The following is a 17,297-nucleotide window of genomic DNA, read 5'->3' as shown; positions in this document are numbered from 1 at the left end:
AAGTCTTCCTTCTTGAATTTTTTGGAATAGTTTGAGGAGAATTGGTGTTAGTTCTTCTTTGAATGTTTGGTAACACTCCCCGATGAAGCTGTCCAGGCCTGGACTTTTGTTTGCTGGGAGAGTCTTGATTACATCTTCAATTTCCTTAGTTGTTATTGGTCTGTTCAAGTTTTCTATCTTTTCCTGGTCCAGTTTTAAGAGACGATGTGTTTCTAGAAATTTATCAGTTTTGCTTAGATTGTCAAATTTGTTGCCATATAATTGTTCATAGTATTTGTTAACAATCCTTTATATTTCTGTGGTGTCAGTTTTTACTTCTCCTCTTTCATGTTCGATTTTGTGTATTTGGGTTCTCTCTCTTTGTTTCTTCGTGAGTCTAGCTAAGAATCCATCAATCTTGTTTATCTTTTCGAAAAACCAGCTCTTTGTTTCATTGATCCTTTGAATTATTTTTTGGTCTCCATTTATTTCTGCTCTGATCTTTACTATTTCCCTCTTTCTACTTGCTCTGGGGTTTTCTTTTTTGTTTGCTTTCTAGTTCTTTAAGTTGTAAGGTTAGATAGTCTATTAAAAATTTTTCTTGTTTCTTGAGGTAAGCTTGTAGTGCTATAAACTTCCCTCTCAGAACTGCTTTCACTGCATTCCATAATTTTTGTGTTGTTGTGTGTTCATTTTCATTGGTTTCCAGGAAGTTTTTAATTTCTTTCTTGATCTCCTCAGTAACCCATTTATTGTTTGATAACATGGTATTTAGGCTCCATGTTTTCAAATGTCTTTTCATGTTATTGTTGCAATTGAATTTCAGTTTCATGCATTGTTATCTGAGAAGATGCTTGATATGATTTAAATCTTCTTGAACTTGTAGAGACTTAGTGTGTGTCCTAACATGCGGTCTATGTTTGAGAATGTCCCAAGTGCACTTCAGAAGAATGTAAATTCTGCAGTTTTGGGTGTAATTCTCTGTAGATCTCTATTAAATCCATTTGGTGTAGTGTAGAGTCTCTGTTTTCTGGTTAATTTTTTATCTAGAGGATCGATCCAGTGGTGTCAATGGGGTGTTGAAGTCCCCTCTTAGGATTGTCTTGCTATCAACTTCTCCTTTTGCAGTCTCCAAATTTTTAATATATTTTGGTGCTCCCATATTGAGTGCATATATGTTTACCAAGGTTATATCTTCCTGTTGGATAGATCCTTTTAATACTATGTAGTGACCTTCTTTGTCTCTAGTTATGGCTTTCATTTTGAAATTTATTTGATCATATATTAGTATTGCTATTCCAACTTTTTTTCCTTTCTGTTTGCTTGGAAGATTTTTTTCTATCTCTTCACTTTCAACCTATGTGAGTCTTTTGTTGTGAGGTGCGTCTCTTGTAAACAACATATTTATGAGTCATCCTTTCTTATCCAATCAACTACTCTGTGTCTTTTTATCAGAGCATTCAATCCACTTACATTTAAGGTGATTATTGATAATATATTTATTTATTGCCATTTTTGTTTAGTGTGGTTCTATTTTTCTTCCTATTTCTCCTACTAATTATAGCAGTCCTTTTAACATTTCTTTCAGTGCTGGTTTGGTACTTATGTTTTCCCTTAGCCTTTTTTTGTCTGGGAAGTTCTTTATTTGACCTTCTATTTTGAATGATAGCCTTGCTGGATATAGTAGTCTTGGATTCAGATCCTTGGTTTTCATGTCCTTGATTACTTCATGACATTCCTTTCTGGCCTGTAGTGTGTCTGTTGAGAAGTCAGCTGATAGCCTTATGGGGGTTCCTTTGTAGTTAACCTGTTGCTTATCTCTTGCTTCCTTTAGGATTCTCTATTTGTCTTTAATTTTTGGCATTTTAATTACTATGTGTCTTGGTGTGGGCCTGTTTGGATTCTTCTTAGTTGGGGCTCTCTGTGCTTCTTGAACTTGAATGCCTTCTTCCTTAACCAAATTAGGGAAGTTTTCTGTCACTATTTCTTCAAATATATTCTTTAACCCTTGCTCATTTTCTTCTTCTTTGGAGACTCCTATGATGCGAATATTATTATGTTCCCAGTTATCCCACAGTTCTCTTAAGCTATCTTTTTGTTTTTTAATTGTTTTTTCTTTTGGTTTTCTGACTGATTGATTTTTTCTGTCCTGTCTTCTAATTCACTGATTTGGTCCTCAGCTTTCTCTACTCTGCTGGTAAGTCCTTTCAATGTGTTCTTTATTTATGCTATGTTGTTTTTTATTTTCACTTGGTTTGTTTTCAATGCTTCTATATCTTTACTTATGGTATTGAGGTCCTTAACCATGCTGTTGAATTTCCTCAAGATCATGGCTCTGAACTCTACCTCTGATAACTTGCTAACTGCATTTCATTTATCTCATCTTTGGTAGAGGTCTTGTGTTCTTTCATTTGCGATTTTTTTGTTTGTTTGTTTCACCATTTTGGTTATCTCAGTGGATTTTGGAACCTGCCAAATTTTCCCTGTAAGTGTTGGTGTTCTGCTGTTTGTGGCTCTGTCTACTGTGTTTGGATAAGCATAGGAGGACCCATGTTAAACACCACTGTCAAGTCTTACTTTCCTGGGTATATTTTCAAGCCCAGGAACAGTTTAGTTATCCTCTAGCTTTTTGCCTGGAGGCTATTACTTGAAGAGCCTTGGGTTTTCAGTTTAATGAAAAACTCCCTCAGGTGTTCAGCATAAAAAGATTTCCCAAGTGTGGGTCAAATGCTGGTTGTAATGAGCCTCAATTTGCATTTTTTGGCCCACCTGGGTGGGGTTGAATCTTTCAGAAAGGGTTGCCACCTCTCCCCAGAGCCCTGGGAAAGAGTAAGTTAGCCATTGTTCCGCTTGGCCTCAACTCAGCAAAACCTCTGAGCACCCTCTAATCCCAAGTATCCTCACACAGTTCCAGTCCAGTATGCCCTTTCTCTGCCAAAGCCCAAGGTAAGTGGCTCTGGCTGATTTAGTGCTCTGTCCTGGCCCTCTGCACTGTGGAGCTGGCTTGAGATTTTAACCCCAAAGGCACTGCTCACAGCTAAGACCACTGCTGTCTGTGGGCTCCTAGTCCCCCTCTCATGCCTCTGCAACTCTACCAGGATCAATTCAATGTCCCTGGGCATATGATCCTCACAAGCGGCTTTTCTGTTGCTTTTTTCCAATGATTTGTCTTTATTTTACTTGTAATTTCAGTTTTGTTCTGGGAGATGCTCTGTGTAGCTTCCATTCACTTTGCCACCATTTTGGAATCCTCCTAAGTGTCCATTTTAAAAAACAATTGAAATAGCCTGGCTGGTGTAGCTCATTGGATTGAGCATTGTCTCATAGACTGAAAAGTCTCGGTTCAATTTCTGGTCAGGGCACATGCCCAGGTTGTAGGCTCAATTCCCAACAGGGGGCATGAAGGCAATGGCTGATTGATGTTTCTCTCTCACATCAATGTTTCTATCTCTCCCTCTTTCTCTTTCTCTAAAAAAAAAAAAAATCAAAAAAACATATTAATAAATAAATAAATACAATTGAATATATAAAATGCCTAGGCAGATAACAATACTATTCCATAATGAGCAGGGTACTTTTATTTATTAAAAAAATTTTTTTAAATTGATTTTAGAAAGAGAGGGAGAGAGATAGAAACATTGATGAGCAAGAACATTGATTGGCTGCCTCCTGCATACCTCCAAATGAGGATTTGGCTCACAACCTGGGCATGTGCCCTAAACAGGAATTAAATCAGTAACCTCTTGGTGCATGGGTCAATGCTCACCCACTGAGCCACACTGGCCTGGGTGAGCAGGGTACTTTCAAAAACAGAAATTAATGTCAGGGAAATTTTTGTATTCTATAATACCCTTGGCTGAGGAACAGCTTCCTTCCCCCAGAATGTTTGCTTTATGTCAGAGAATCTCAGGACAATACACAGGAAAAAACATTTTTAAAATCCTCACCTGTAGACATTTTAAGGGAGAGGAAGAGATTAAGAGAAAGAAACATTGATGTGAGAGGGAAACATTGATTGGTTGCCTTCTGTACCTGCCCTAACTGGGGATCAAACGGGCAACCCAGGTAGGTGTCCTGACCAAGAATCCAAACAGAAACTTTTTGATGCACAGTACAATGCTCAACCAACTGAGCTACTCTGGCCAGGCACTGGAAATTCTTAAGCCTGAATGTTGAATCCAAAATTAATTCAAAATTAATTGTACCTTATCTCAATCAGAAAACAGTCTAGATAGATTATAAAGGTAATACAGAAGCCTAGATGGAAAAATGAGACTAATAATTTAAAAGTAATAATCACTACAGTTATAATCTAATAAGCACTTCTTTGTGTTTAACTTTTAAAAGTAATTACTTACTTTCTAAAGAATTACTACTTCGAAGAGTAGAGAACCAAATTTGAATTTTGGCAACTCAAATGTAATTTTACTGATAAACAATGGAAAATAAGATGGAACTTATAAATTTAAAAAAAATTTTTGAAAGTGCAAAAATTAACATACATTTATTTATTTATTTATTTATTTATTTATTTATTTATTTTTTATCCTCACCCGAGGACATTTTTCCATTTTTTGTTCAGGTAGAGTGGGAGGGAGAGAGAGGAACAGAGAGAGAGAGAGAAACATCGATGTGAAAGGAACACATCGAGTGGCTGCCACCCGCACGACCGACCAGGGCCGGGGACAAACTGCAACCGAGGTACATGCCCTTAGCGGGAACTGAACCCGGGTCCCTCAGGACCGCAGGCCGCCGCTCTAACCGCTGAGCCAAACCGGCCAGGGCTAACATACATTTAAACAGAATTCTGTCTCTTGGTGAAGTAGGAAAAAAATCTGTCTGTGATGGAAATTCATGGGTTATAACTCCCTGCTTCCTGTGATAATGTTGGTGTTTTGGGCCTGTTCTTTTGTCCAATGAGCTGTCATTACACTGTTTCTCACACCTTGCATTTTATTTTCTCTTCAGAGCTGTAAAGAACCCTTATTCTATTCAATCTGGAAAGTTCATTCTATGACTTGTTTTTCTTTGCGCAGAATTTCATTGTTCAGCACCTGAATAAATCACTTTCTTATTTTCTGGGACTCTCAGATCCACAAAAAAATAACAATTGGCAATGGATTGATCACACACCTTATGCAGAAAATTTCAGGTGAGTACAGATTCACATTAATGAACCACAGGCTTTGTTTACATAAAAATGTAGAAAAATTTAGTTGGCAGTGACTGTTAATGCTAATACTGATAGTTATACTGATAACAACAGATTCTAAAAATTATTAAGCTCTTACTGAGTGCATGTATTGTCACACTTAAACTTTTTAAAACATTTTTTAGAACTCATGTTACTGATGAAAATTGGATTAACTTTCCTGAGGTTAATAAGTAGTAAGATGAGAAACGGCCTCAACTCCATGTCTAACTCCAACATTGGTGCTCTTTTTTTTTTTTTTTTTTATCCTCACCCGAGGATATTTTTCCATTTTTTGTACAGATAGAGTGGGAGGGAGAGAGAGGAAGGGAGAGAGAGTGAGAAACATCGACGTGAAGGGACACATCGAGTGGCTGCCACCCACACGACCAACCAGGGCCGGGGACAAACTGCAACCGAAGTACGTGCCCTTAGCGGGAACCGAACCCGGGTCTCTCCGGACCGCAGGCCGACACTCTAACCGCTGAGCCAAACTGGCCAGGGCCAAAATTGGTGCTCTTAATCATTACAGTTTGCTGCCTCTAAACATAGGTAGACACTTTAATTAAAATTTACATCAATTAATAAGACTTAAATATCTGTGTCAGAACTATGTTCAATTCTAGGAGGTTAATTATGTAACAATACTGTTTATTTGTGGCTTTGAAAAAAACCCAGAATTTAACTATACATTATCTCATGTGATTCTTTCATAATCTTATGAGCTATTTTGGGACCTGATTATGATTCCTATTTTTATATATGAACAATCAATGCCTGAGAAGAATAAGTTGTTTGCTTAAGATCAAAATGAGTCAGGGGCAAAATCAGGTCTCTTGATTCTAAAAACAAAGTCCTACCCCACCAAACCCATCACAGTTATTACATATTGTATTCCTTGAAGGCAGGGTAAATTTTTATGACCAAACTCAAGCTCCATGAGAATACAGGAATTTAAGAAGGTGTTAAGAGTACACAAATTAAGGAGGCATTTTCTTTATTACATGCCACTAAGAAAGGACAACACAAAATTGGGATAGGAGCTCTTTATAGAAGGAGAAATGCAGATCAGACTTTAGGGAAACAGTCAAGATTACTCTATTTCATAAAAATTTGCCAAGGGAGTGTTAGAGGAGCAATTATAAAAGTATGTGTTTACACTGGATTTTTAAAAAATATGTTTTCATTAATTTTCTTGGAGAGAGAGGAAGGGAAAGAAAGATAGAAACATTGATGGGAGAAACATTGATTGGCTGCCTCCCGCATGCCCCACACTGGGGGGTCTAGCCTGCAAGGGCGGCATGTGCCCTGACCGGGAATTGAACGGGGACCTCTTAGTCCATGGGACAATGCTCAATTCAGTGAGCCACACTGGCCAGGCTACACTTGGGGTTTTTCACAAGGGCAGTATGAGAAAAGGAGAGCAATAATTAGAGTGTTTTTTTTCACTCTAATCCCCATTCTCTTTAATCCCCAGCCCTATATACTTTCTAAATTACTTGCATTCACTGAAGTGTTTTTATCCTTTGTTTGTCTTTAGATTATGGCACCAGGGTGAGCCCAATTTATCTGAAGAGGATTGTGCTTCATTAGTTTTCTGGAGTCCTGGAGGATGGGGCTGGAATGATGTTTTCTGTAATTCTCAAAGACATTCAATATGTGAGATGAAGAAGGTTAATCTATGAGTGGAACTCTATTCACTGTCACATTTCAGTGGAGACCTATCATAAAATGATAATTTCCTCTTGAAATTTATGTATAATTCTTATCACAGAGGTTCATGGAAATATCCAGATACCTTACTTCCTTCAATCATTCCTCTTATAGTTTCCTCCTTTCCACTATCAGTAGGGTGAGCTGTTCCTTCGGGGTATTTTTCTTTAATTTGTTATGCATTCTTTACTTTATTCATTTTTCATTTTATAAACATTCCTTGGGCAAGAGATGGCAATATTTTGTCTATCAGATGATTTTTCAGGAGGTCACTATTGAAAATTAAGGTGGACTTTTCTCAAAATCCCATTGATAAATTTTTTTGGTCAAAATAGTAACTGGGACTACAATCACCTGGAGGCCAGGCAAGAGCTGAAGGATCTGATGCTTAGATGTCTCACTAACATGGCTGTAAATTTGCTACTGGCTTTTGCCTGAAGGCCTCAGATCCTCACCATAGGGAACTCTCCATAGGGTTTCTTGAGTGATTCCACAATATGGTGACAGGTTTCCACCAGAGCAAGTAATCCAAGAGAGAAAGTGAAAATAGCAATGTCTTTTGTGAATGACTTGAACTTCGGGTACATTCTATTGGTCACATAGACCAAACCTAACATCCTAAAGAAGTGGATTAACCAAAGGCATAAAGAGCAGAAGATGAAAATCACTGAGGTCTATATTGTAGATTGGCTACCATAGCAGAATTTCTATAAAAAGATACAAAATATGTGTAGCAAGAAGGAAAATAATAAAAAATTCTTCTACACTAAAATTATAAACTTGTGTTTATCAAGTATATCAAGAAGAATTTATGTTCTTCTCAGATTGCTTTGGCTATTCAGGGTCTTTTGTAGTTCTATACAAAACTGATAATTTTTTTCTTCTATTTTTTAAAAAAGTACCATCGAAGGAGTTCTAAGGATCACGAAAGTGTACTAAAGACAACTAAGGGCAGCTGCAAAGGGCTTAACCTTATTGCTTTCCCATGATCATGCCTGAAGCTTTGCAAATGAGCTCAGGCACTCCTACGCTGCAAACGGGGAGCCTGAAGGAGCATTCGCACGCACTGACCTTCCTGGGAACATTCTTACTAAGAACAGTACATGAACAGACAAGGGAATATGCTATTCAGATAAAGGGTTCAAGGAAAGAATAAGGAACAAAGTCCAATAAAGCTACTAAGTAAGCAGGGCAAGTTGCCAAACTTTTACCTTTAAAAATAAACTGCTGCAAGCACTTGGGGCTGCAGCCATGTCCTGTCTGTGTGTATCTTGTCTTCTGTGTGTCTTATGTTCTGTGTGTCTTGTGTTCTGTGTTCATTCCCTTCTTCTACTTATAATGGAACTGCTACAACCATTGGGATTTGTTTGTTTTTGTTTTTGCTGTAAATTGTATTAACTCTGTATATTCCTTTGGGTAATATGGACATTTTAGCTATGTTGAATTTTCCAGTCTAAACAAAAACTCATAGACACAGACAATAGTATGGTGGTAACCATAGGAAAAGGGGGGATTTGGACGAGTAGTAAAAAGTTAAGGGAGTCAAAAATATGGTGATGGAAGATGATTTTCCTTTGGGTGGTGGGCACACAATGCAATATACAGATCATGTATCATAGAAATGTGCAGTTGAAACCTATAGAATATTATCAGCCAATGTCACACCAACAACTCCAATAAAATTATGTAAAAAGAGCAATAAAGGTGAAATATTGTTCATATTTTGAAGGTATATAAAATAATTATTTTACATCATATACATGCTTGTCATTTGCATGAACTGACATAGTAATCAAAAGAGAAACTTCATGTAAAGCACCAAGCAAAGATTTTAACATACCTGTAAAAATCCTCAACATTTTTAAATTTATTTATTTTTAAATTTTTATTTTTCAAAAGGGGCTATTTTATTATATTTTATTTATTTTATTATTTTTTAAATTTACTTTTGCTACAAATGTTTCTCCTTTTACCCCCATTGACACCCTCCTCCCCATGTCCATAGGTTATGCATACATGCATATAAGTTCTGTGGTTTATCTTCCCTCCCACCCCTCTTCAGGGGATTGCCAGTCTGTACCCTACTTCCACGTCTCTGGGTCTACCCTGTTCTTCAGACTGTTAGGTTCATTATATTCCACAAATAAGTGAGATCATGTGATATTAGTCTTTCTCTGCTTGGCTTGTTTTGCTTAGGATAATACTCTACAGGTCTCTCCATGTCATCTCAAAGGATAAGAGATCTTTCTTTCTTACAGCTGCATAGTACTCCATTGTGTATATGTACCCACCCTTTTAATCCATTTGTCTATTGATGGATTTTTGGGTTGTTTCCAGATCTTAGCTATTGTAAATAGTGCTGCTAAGAGCATGGGGGTAAATATATTCTTTCTGATTGGTGTCTCAGGATGCTTAGGGTATATTCCTAGAAGTGGGACCCCTGGATCAAATGGCAATTCAATTTTTAATTTTTTGAGGTAACACCATATTGTTTTCCATAGTGGCTGCACCAGTCTTCATTCCCACCAGCAGTGTACTAGGGTCCTCTTTTCTCCACACCCTCGCCAACACTTCTTGTTTGATGATTTGTTAATGGCGGCCATTCTGACAGATGTGAGGTGATACCTCATTGATGTTTTAATTTGCATCTCTCTGATTATTAGTGATGTTGCGCATTTATTCATATGTCTCTTCGTCATTTGTATGTCCTGTTTCGAGAGGTGTCTATTTAGTTTATCTGTCCATTTTTTAATACAATTCTTTGTTTTCCTTTTGTTGAGTTGTATGAGCACTCTATATATTTTGAAATATAACCCCTTATCTGATGTATCATTAGCAATTATGCTCTTCCATATAGTGGGTTGCCTTTCCATTTTGGTGGTTGTTTCTTTTGCTGAGCAGTCGTTTTTGAGTTTGATGTAGTCTCATGTGTTCATTTTCTCCTTTGTTTCTGTTGCCTTAGGTGATGTATCAGTGAAAATTCTGCAGTGTATGATGTCTGAAATTTTGTTGCCTACATTTTCTTCTAGGATTTTTATGGATTCATGAGTCACATTTAAGTCTTTTATCCATTTTGACTTTTTTCTTGTGTATGGTGTAAGTTGATGGTCTAGTTTCATTTTTTTTTTTTTTTTTTGCATGTAGCTGTCCAATTCTCCCAAAACCATTTATTAAAGAGGCTGTCTTTACTCCATTGTATGCTCTTGCCACCTTTGTCAAATATTAATTGAGCATAGAGCCTTGGGTCCATTTCCGGGTTCTCTGTTCTGTTGCACTGGTCTATATGTTTGTTCTTGTGCCAGTACCAAGCTGTTTTGATTACAGTGGCTTTGTAGTATAACCTGAAATCTGGTAATGTGATCCCTCCAATGTTGTTCTTCTTTTTCAAGATTGCTGTGGCTATTCGAGGTCTTTTTTGGTTCCATATGAAATTTTGAAGTATTTGTTCTAGTTCTGTGAAGTATGTCATTGGTATTTTGATGGGGATTGCATTGAATCTATAGATTGCTTTGGGTAGTATGGACATTTTAATGATGTTGATTTTTCCAATCCATGAACAAGGTATGTCCTTTCACTTTTTTATATCTTTTTCTATTTTTTTTTTTCAATGACTTGTAGTTTTCTGCAAATAGGTCCTTTATTTCTTTGGTTAAGTTTATTGCTAGGTATCTTAATTTTTTTTGCTACGATAGTAAATGGGGTTGTTTTTTAGTTTCTCTTTCTGTGAGTTCATCATTGGTGTATAAGAATGCCATTGATTTCTTGATGTTAATTTTGTATCCTGCTACTTTGCCAAATTAATTTATTAAATCTAGTAAATTTTCGATGGAGTCTTTGGAGTTTTCTACATATAGTATCATGTCATCTGCAAATAATGACAGTTTCACTTCCTCCTTTCCCATTTGGATCTCTTTTATTTTTTTCTCCTGTCTGATTGCTGTGGCTAAGGCTTCCAATACTATGTTAAATAAGAGTGGTGAAAGTGGGCATCCTTGCCTTGTTCCTGTTCTTAAGAGAATTGCTTTTAGTTTTTGTCCATTGAGTATGATGTTGGGTTTAGATCTTTTATATATGGCCTTTATTATGTTGAGATATGATTCCTCTATACCCAAATTGCTGAGTGTTTTTTATCAGAAATGGGTGCTGGATTTTGTTGAATGCTTTTAGGATCATATAATTTTTATATTTTATTTTGTTTATGTGGTGTATCACATTTATTAATTTGCAAATATTGTACCAGCCTTGCATCCCTGTGATGAATCCCACTTGGTCATGGTGAATAATTTTTTTGATGTATTGCTGAATCCGATTTACTGATATTTTTTTCAAGATTATAGCATCTATGTTCATCAGGGATATTGGCCCACAGTTTTCTTTCTTTGTAATGTATTTTTCTAGTTTTAGAGTTAGAATTATGCTGGCCTCATAAAACGCGTTTGGACATTATTCTTTTTCTTCAATTATTTGGAATAGTTTGTGGAGAATGGGTGCTAATTCTTTTTTGCAATCTCAGTAAAACTACCCCATGAAGCTGTCCGGGCCTGGGCTTTTGTTTGCTGGGAGAGTCTTGATTACATCTTCAATTTTATTAGTTGTTACTGGTCTGTTCAAGTTTTCTATCTCTTCCCAGTCCAGTTTTGGAAGACTATGTGTTTCTAGAAATTTGTTCATTTTGCTAAGGTGGTCGAATTTTTTTGCCATATAATTGTTCATAGTATTTATTAATGATCCTTTGTATTTCTGTGGTGTCAGTTGTTACTTCTCTTTCATTTCTGATTTTGTGTATTTGAGTTCTCTCTCTTTGTTTCTTGGTGAGGCTAGCTAAGTGTCCATCAATCTTGTTTATGTTTTCAAAAAACCAGCACTTTGTTTCATTGATCCTTTGATTTGATTTTTCGGTCACTATTCATTTATTTCTGCTCTGATCTTTACTATTTCCTTCCTTCTACTTGCTCTGGGGTTTTCATTTTGTTTGCTTTCTAGTTCTTTAAGTTGTGAGGTTTGATGGTCTATTAGACATTTTTCTTGTTTCTTGAGGTAGGCCTGTAGTGCTATGAACTTCCCTCTCAGAACTGCTTTCACTGCATCCCATAGATTTTGTGTTGTTGTGTGTTCATTTTCACTGGTTTCCAGGAAGTTTTTAATTTCTTTCTTGATCTTTTCAGTAACCCATTCATTGTTTAATAACATGCTATGTAGCCTCCATGTGTTGAAATGTCTTTGCATGTTCTTGTTGCAATTGATTTCTAGTTTCATGCCATTGTGATCTGAGAAGATGCTTGATATGATTTCAATTTTCTTGAACTTGTAGAGACTTAGTTTGTGCCCTAACATGTGGTCTATCTTTGAGAATGTCCCATGTGCACTTGAGAAGAATGTGAATTCTGTAGTTTTGGGGTGTAATTCTCTGTAGATCTCTTAATTAAATGCATTTTGTCTAGTGCTTCATTAGTCTCTGTTTTCTTGCTAAGTTTTTTGTCTAGAGGATCTATCCAGTGATGCTAGTGGGGTGTTGAAGTCCCTTGCTATGATTGTATTGCTGTTGATTTTTCATTGGAAGTTCTCCAGAAGATTTTAAATACATTTCCTTGCTTCTATATTGAGTGCATATATATTTTCCAAGGTTATATCTTCCTGTTGGATAGATCCTTTCAATATTATATAATGGCCTTTTTTGTCTCTAGTTATGGCCTACATTTTGAAATCTGTTTTATCAGATATGAGTATTGGTACCCCACTTTTCCTTTCTGTTTGCTGGGAAAATTTTTTTTCATCTTTTCAGTTACAACCTATGTGAGTCTTTTGTTGTGAGGTGCGTTTCTTGTAAACAACATATATATGAGTCATGCTTTTTTATCCAATCAGCTACTTTTTGTCTTTTTATCGGAGCATTCAGTCTATTCGCATTTAAGGTGATTATTGATATGTACTTATTTATTGCCATTTTTGTTTAATGTGGTTATATTTTTGATCCTATTTCTTCCACTAATTACAGCAGTCCTTTTAACATTTTTTGCAGTGCTGGTTTGGTGCTAATATACTCCCTTAGCCTCTTTTTGTCTGGGAAGCTCTTTATTTGACCTTCTATTGTGAATGATTCATTGCTGGGTAGAGTAGTCTTGGATTCAGATCCTTGTTTTTCAGGACCTTGATTCCCTCATGCCATTCCCTTCTGGCCTATAGTGTTTCTGTTGAGAAGTCAGCTGACAGACTTATGGGGGTTCCTTTGTAGGTAACCTGTTGCTTATACCTTGCTGCCTTTACAATTCTCTCTTTGTCTTTAATTTTTGGCATTTTAATAACTATGTGTCTTGGTGTGGGCCTGTTTGGGTTCTTTTTTATTTGGACTCTCTGTGCTTCTTGAACTTGAATGCCTACTTCTTTCACCAAAATAGGGAAGTTTTCTGTCACTATTCCTTCAAATATATTCTCTAACATTTGCTCATTTTTTTCTTTTACGGGGACTCCTATGATGCGAATATTATTACATTTCCAGTTGTCCCACAGTTCTCTTAATCTGTCTTCCTGTCTTTTAATTGTTTTTTCTTTTTGGTGTTCTGATTGGTTGATTTTTTCTATCCTGTTTTCTGATTCATTGATGTGGTCCTCAGCTACCTCTACTCTGTTGTTTAGTTCTTCCAATGTGTTCCTTATTTCTGCTAGGTAATTGTTTATTTTTTCTTGGTGGTTTTAAATTTCTAATTGGTTGATTTTCTATGTTTCTGTCTTTACTCATGGTGTTGATGTCCTTATTCATGATGTTGAGCTTCCTCAAGATCATTGCTCTGAATTCTAGCTCTCTTAAGTTTAACTGCATTTCATTTATGTCATTTTTGGTAGAGGTCTCTTGTTCTTTTATTTGGGATTTGTTTTTTTGTTTCACCATTTTGACTATCTCAATGGGTTTTGGAGCCTGCCAAAATTTCCCTGTGGGTGTTGGTGTTCTGCTGTTTGTGGCTCCCTCTACTGGGTTTGGATGAGTGAGGGATGACCCATGTTAAGCATCACTGTCAAGTCTTACTTTTCTGGGTAGAGTTGCAAGCCTAGGAATGGTTCAGTTATCCTCTAGCTTTTTGCCTGGAAGCTATTAGTCGTGGTTCCTTGAAAAGCCTTGGGTTCTCAGTTCAATTAAAAACTCCCTCCGGTGTTCTGCGTAAGGGAATTTCCCAAGGGTGGGTCAAATGCTGGTTGTTAATGAGCCTCAATTTGCATTTTTTGGCCCACCTGGGTGGGGTTTAATCTCCATGGAAGGGGCTGCTGCCTCTCCCCAGGGCCCTGGGAAGGAGTAAGATGGCCACCATCCTGTGTGGTTACAACTAAGCAAAAGATCTGAGCGCCCTCCAAATCCTGAGTTGTTCCCACACAGTTCCAGTCTAGTCCAACCTCCCTGTTCCAGAGCCCAAGATGAGTGGCTGTGGCTATTTTAGCTCTCTGTTCTGGCTCTCTGCACTGTGGAGCGGGCTTGGGTATTTAACGCCAAGGGTACTCTTCACAGCTAAAACCACTGCTGTCTGTGGGCTCCCAGCCCAGCTCTCGTATTTTCACAATCTTACCAGGGTCATTGACTTTAAGACAAGGTAAAAACAAAACAAAACAAAACACCCAAATAAAGTAGCAAATGGGGGGGTGGGGAGCAAGAGGAGAGTCTAAGGGAGCTTAGGGACAACTTGAAACATAACAACATTCACATCTTAAGGGTACCAGAAGGAGAAAAATCAGAGATAGAGATAGTGAACCTGAGACTCAAAAGATGCAGCAGGCAGGACCAGAGGGAAAGTGAGTGTGTGAGAGAGTGAGCTAGTGTGTGAGAGAGTGTGAGTGGACATGAAGGTCACAACCAAACTCATGCAGTGCAGAGTCACGGAGCAGAAAGTTCCTGTGCTATGGATGGGAACATGCCACAGGAAGGTCCCACCATTTTATAAGATTTTGGGTCTTCCCTGGGAGGAGGCAGTGGAAGCAGCTAGGGCCCAGCAACCTGAGCTCACCAGCACACCTGGCATCATTGGAGCAGTGGACACTATGTGTCAACACAGACTGGTGCACAGCAGTGTAACTCCCAAGGTGCCAGTCACAGAAGCCATGGAAAGCCGGGAGCCAAGCAACATCCCCCATAGTAGCAGCCTGATCCGAGTCCAGATATACTCCCAGGAACAGAGGCTAGGGAGCAGACATCCATCCCCAGGCAATCAGCTGAGACCCAACCAAAAAAATACAGCAAAAGCTGAATAAGAGTTGAGCTCCACTGGGCAGCAGCACTCCCCAGCCACCAGCAGTGGGACCCGGGGCTCCACAGAGGCATGTATGGTCCAGCACCTCAAAAGAGCAGTTGGAAGCCAGAGCCTGAGATAGACTGGTGCATTCCAGCTGCCCGCCTATGAGACCTGCAGGGTGCAGGGGCACCAGAGAAGCCTGTGCGACCCAGCAGGGACTGTGCAATCCAGCTAACCATGAAATCTGCATGGTGCTGAAGCACCTGAGAAGCCTGTGCGACCCAGCAGGGACTGTGTAATCTAGTTACCCATGGGACCTGTGGGGTGCTGAAACAAAATGAGGTCTGAGTGACCCAGCAGGGAATATGCAATCTAGTTACCTGCGGGACCTGTGGGGTGCTGAAGCACCAGAGAGGCCTGCATGACCCAGCAGGGACTGTGCAATCTAGTTACTCATGGGACATGCATGGTGCTGAAGCACCAGAAAGGCCTGTGAAACCCAGCAGCCCATAACATAGGCATAGAGCCAGGTCTGCAAAGGAACTGTGTGATCCAATTACCCATGAAACCTGCAGGGTGTGGGGGCAACAGAAAGACCTGTGTGACCCAGCTGTGCACAAGATAAATGTAGAGTATGTGAAAATGGAGGGGGAATGAATAGAAGCTATGCAGGCGATCTCCCAGGACCAAACAACTAAATTAAATTACAACTAAAATAAAGACACATCCTCAGAAAAAGGCAACAGAAAAGCAGCAGGACGGGACCATATAACCAGGGGCCCTGGTAGGATCTGAGGAGGTGTGAGAGGGTGGTGGGCTAGGAGCCCATGGACAGCAGCAGTCTTAGCTGTGAGCAGCGCCCTTGGGGAATAAAGACCAAGCCCACTCCACAATGCAGAAAGCTGAAACTAAGCACTGAAATAGCCACAGCCACGCACCTGGGAACTATGGCAGAGAAAGGGCAGACTGGGCTAGAACTCTGTGGGGACACCTAGGATTTGGAGGGCACTCAGAGTTTCTGCTGAGTTGCAGCCATAAAAGACAGTGGACAGTGTTCTCCATCTCAGAGCTGTGGGGAAAAGCAGCAGCCCCCCACCCCCACCTCTTCAGAAATTCAGCCTTTCCCAGGTGAGGCAAAGAAATGCAAATTGAGGCTCATTAACAACCAGCATCTATCCCACCCTCTGGAAGTCCTTTTATGCAGAACACCAGGGCTAGATTTCAAGGCACTGAGTAACTGACTACTAGCCTCTAGAAAAAAGCAAGAGGATAACTGAACCTTTCCTGAGCTTGGAAATTTATGCAAAAAAGTGAGACTTGACTGTGGTGTTTAATATGGGCCACCCCAGGCCCATCCAAACACAGTAGAGGGAGCCACAAACAGCAGAACACCAACACCCACAGGGAAAATTTGGCAGGCTCCAAAACCACTGAGAGAGCCAAAATGGTGAAACAAAGAAACAAATCCCAAATGAAAGAACAAGAGAACTCCATCGAAGATGAGATAAATAAAATGCAACTAAGCAAATTATCAATGGTAGAATTGAGAGCCATGATCTTGAGGAAGCTCAACAGCATGAGTAAGGACATTAGCACCATGAGAAAAGATATAGAAACACTGAAAATCAACCAAGTGAGTATGAAGAATGACATAGCAAAGAACACATTGGAAGAACTAACCAGCAAAGTAGAGGAAGCTGAGGACCGGATCAGTGAATCAGAAGACAAGGTAGAAAAAATCAAACAATCAGAAAACCAAAAGGAAAAAATACTTAAAAAAAAAACAGGAAGACAGCTTAAGAGAACTGTGGGACAACTGGAAATGTAATAATATTTGCATCATAGGAGTCCTCAAAGAGGAAGAAAATGGGCAAGGTTTAGAGAATATATTTGAAGGAACAGTGACAGAAAACTTTCCTAACTTGGTAAAGGAAGAAGGCATTCAAGTAAGAAGAACCCAAACAGGCCCACACCAAGACACATAGTAATCAAAATGCTAAAAATTAAAGACAAAGAGAGAATCCTAAAGGCAGCAATAGATAAGTAATAGGTTACCTGCAAAGAAAACCCCATAAGGCTCTCAGCTGTTTTCTCAACAGAAACACTACAGGGCAGAAGGGAATGGCATGAAGTAATCAAGGTCATGAAAAACAAGGATCTGAATCCAAGACTACTCTACCCAGCAAGGCTATCATTCAAAA

At 38.7% G+C, this 17,297-nt stretch overlaps 1 protein-coding gene across 1 annotated transcript in view; it reads left to right on the top strand.

Annotated features, from left to right (window-relative positions):
- The window catches only part of LOC118624018 (C-type lectin domain family 6 member A-like), a 40,382-nt gene extending 32,752 nt beyond the window's left edge, over window positions 1–7,630 (top strand). The window contains exons 5-6 of the mRNA XM_036251929.1: window positions 5,016–5,131; window positions 6,711–7,630. Coding sequence (XP_036107822.1) covers window positions 5,016–5,131; window positions 6,711–6,855 — 261 coding nt within the window. The 3' untranslated portion in view covers window positions 6,856–7,630. The remainder of the gene's footprint in view (window positions 1–5,015; window positions 5,132–6,710) is intronic.
- Window positions 7,631–17,297: the final 9,667 nt, after the last annotated feature.

The sequence above is a fragment of the Molossus molossus genome, unplaced genomic scaffold (assembly GCF_014108415.1).
Source record: "Molossus molossus isolate mMolMol1 unplaced genomic scaffold, mMolMol1.p scaffold_m16_p_10, whole genome shotgun sequence".
NCBI lineage: Eukaryota > Metazoa > Chordata > Mammalia > Chiroptera > Molossidae > Molossus > Molossus molossus.
The sequence above is the reverse complement of the archived record's forward strand: the minus strand, read 5'-3'. Positions and strand labels throughout refer to the sequence as shown.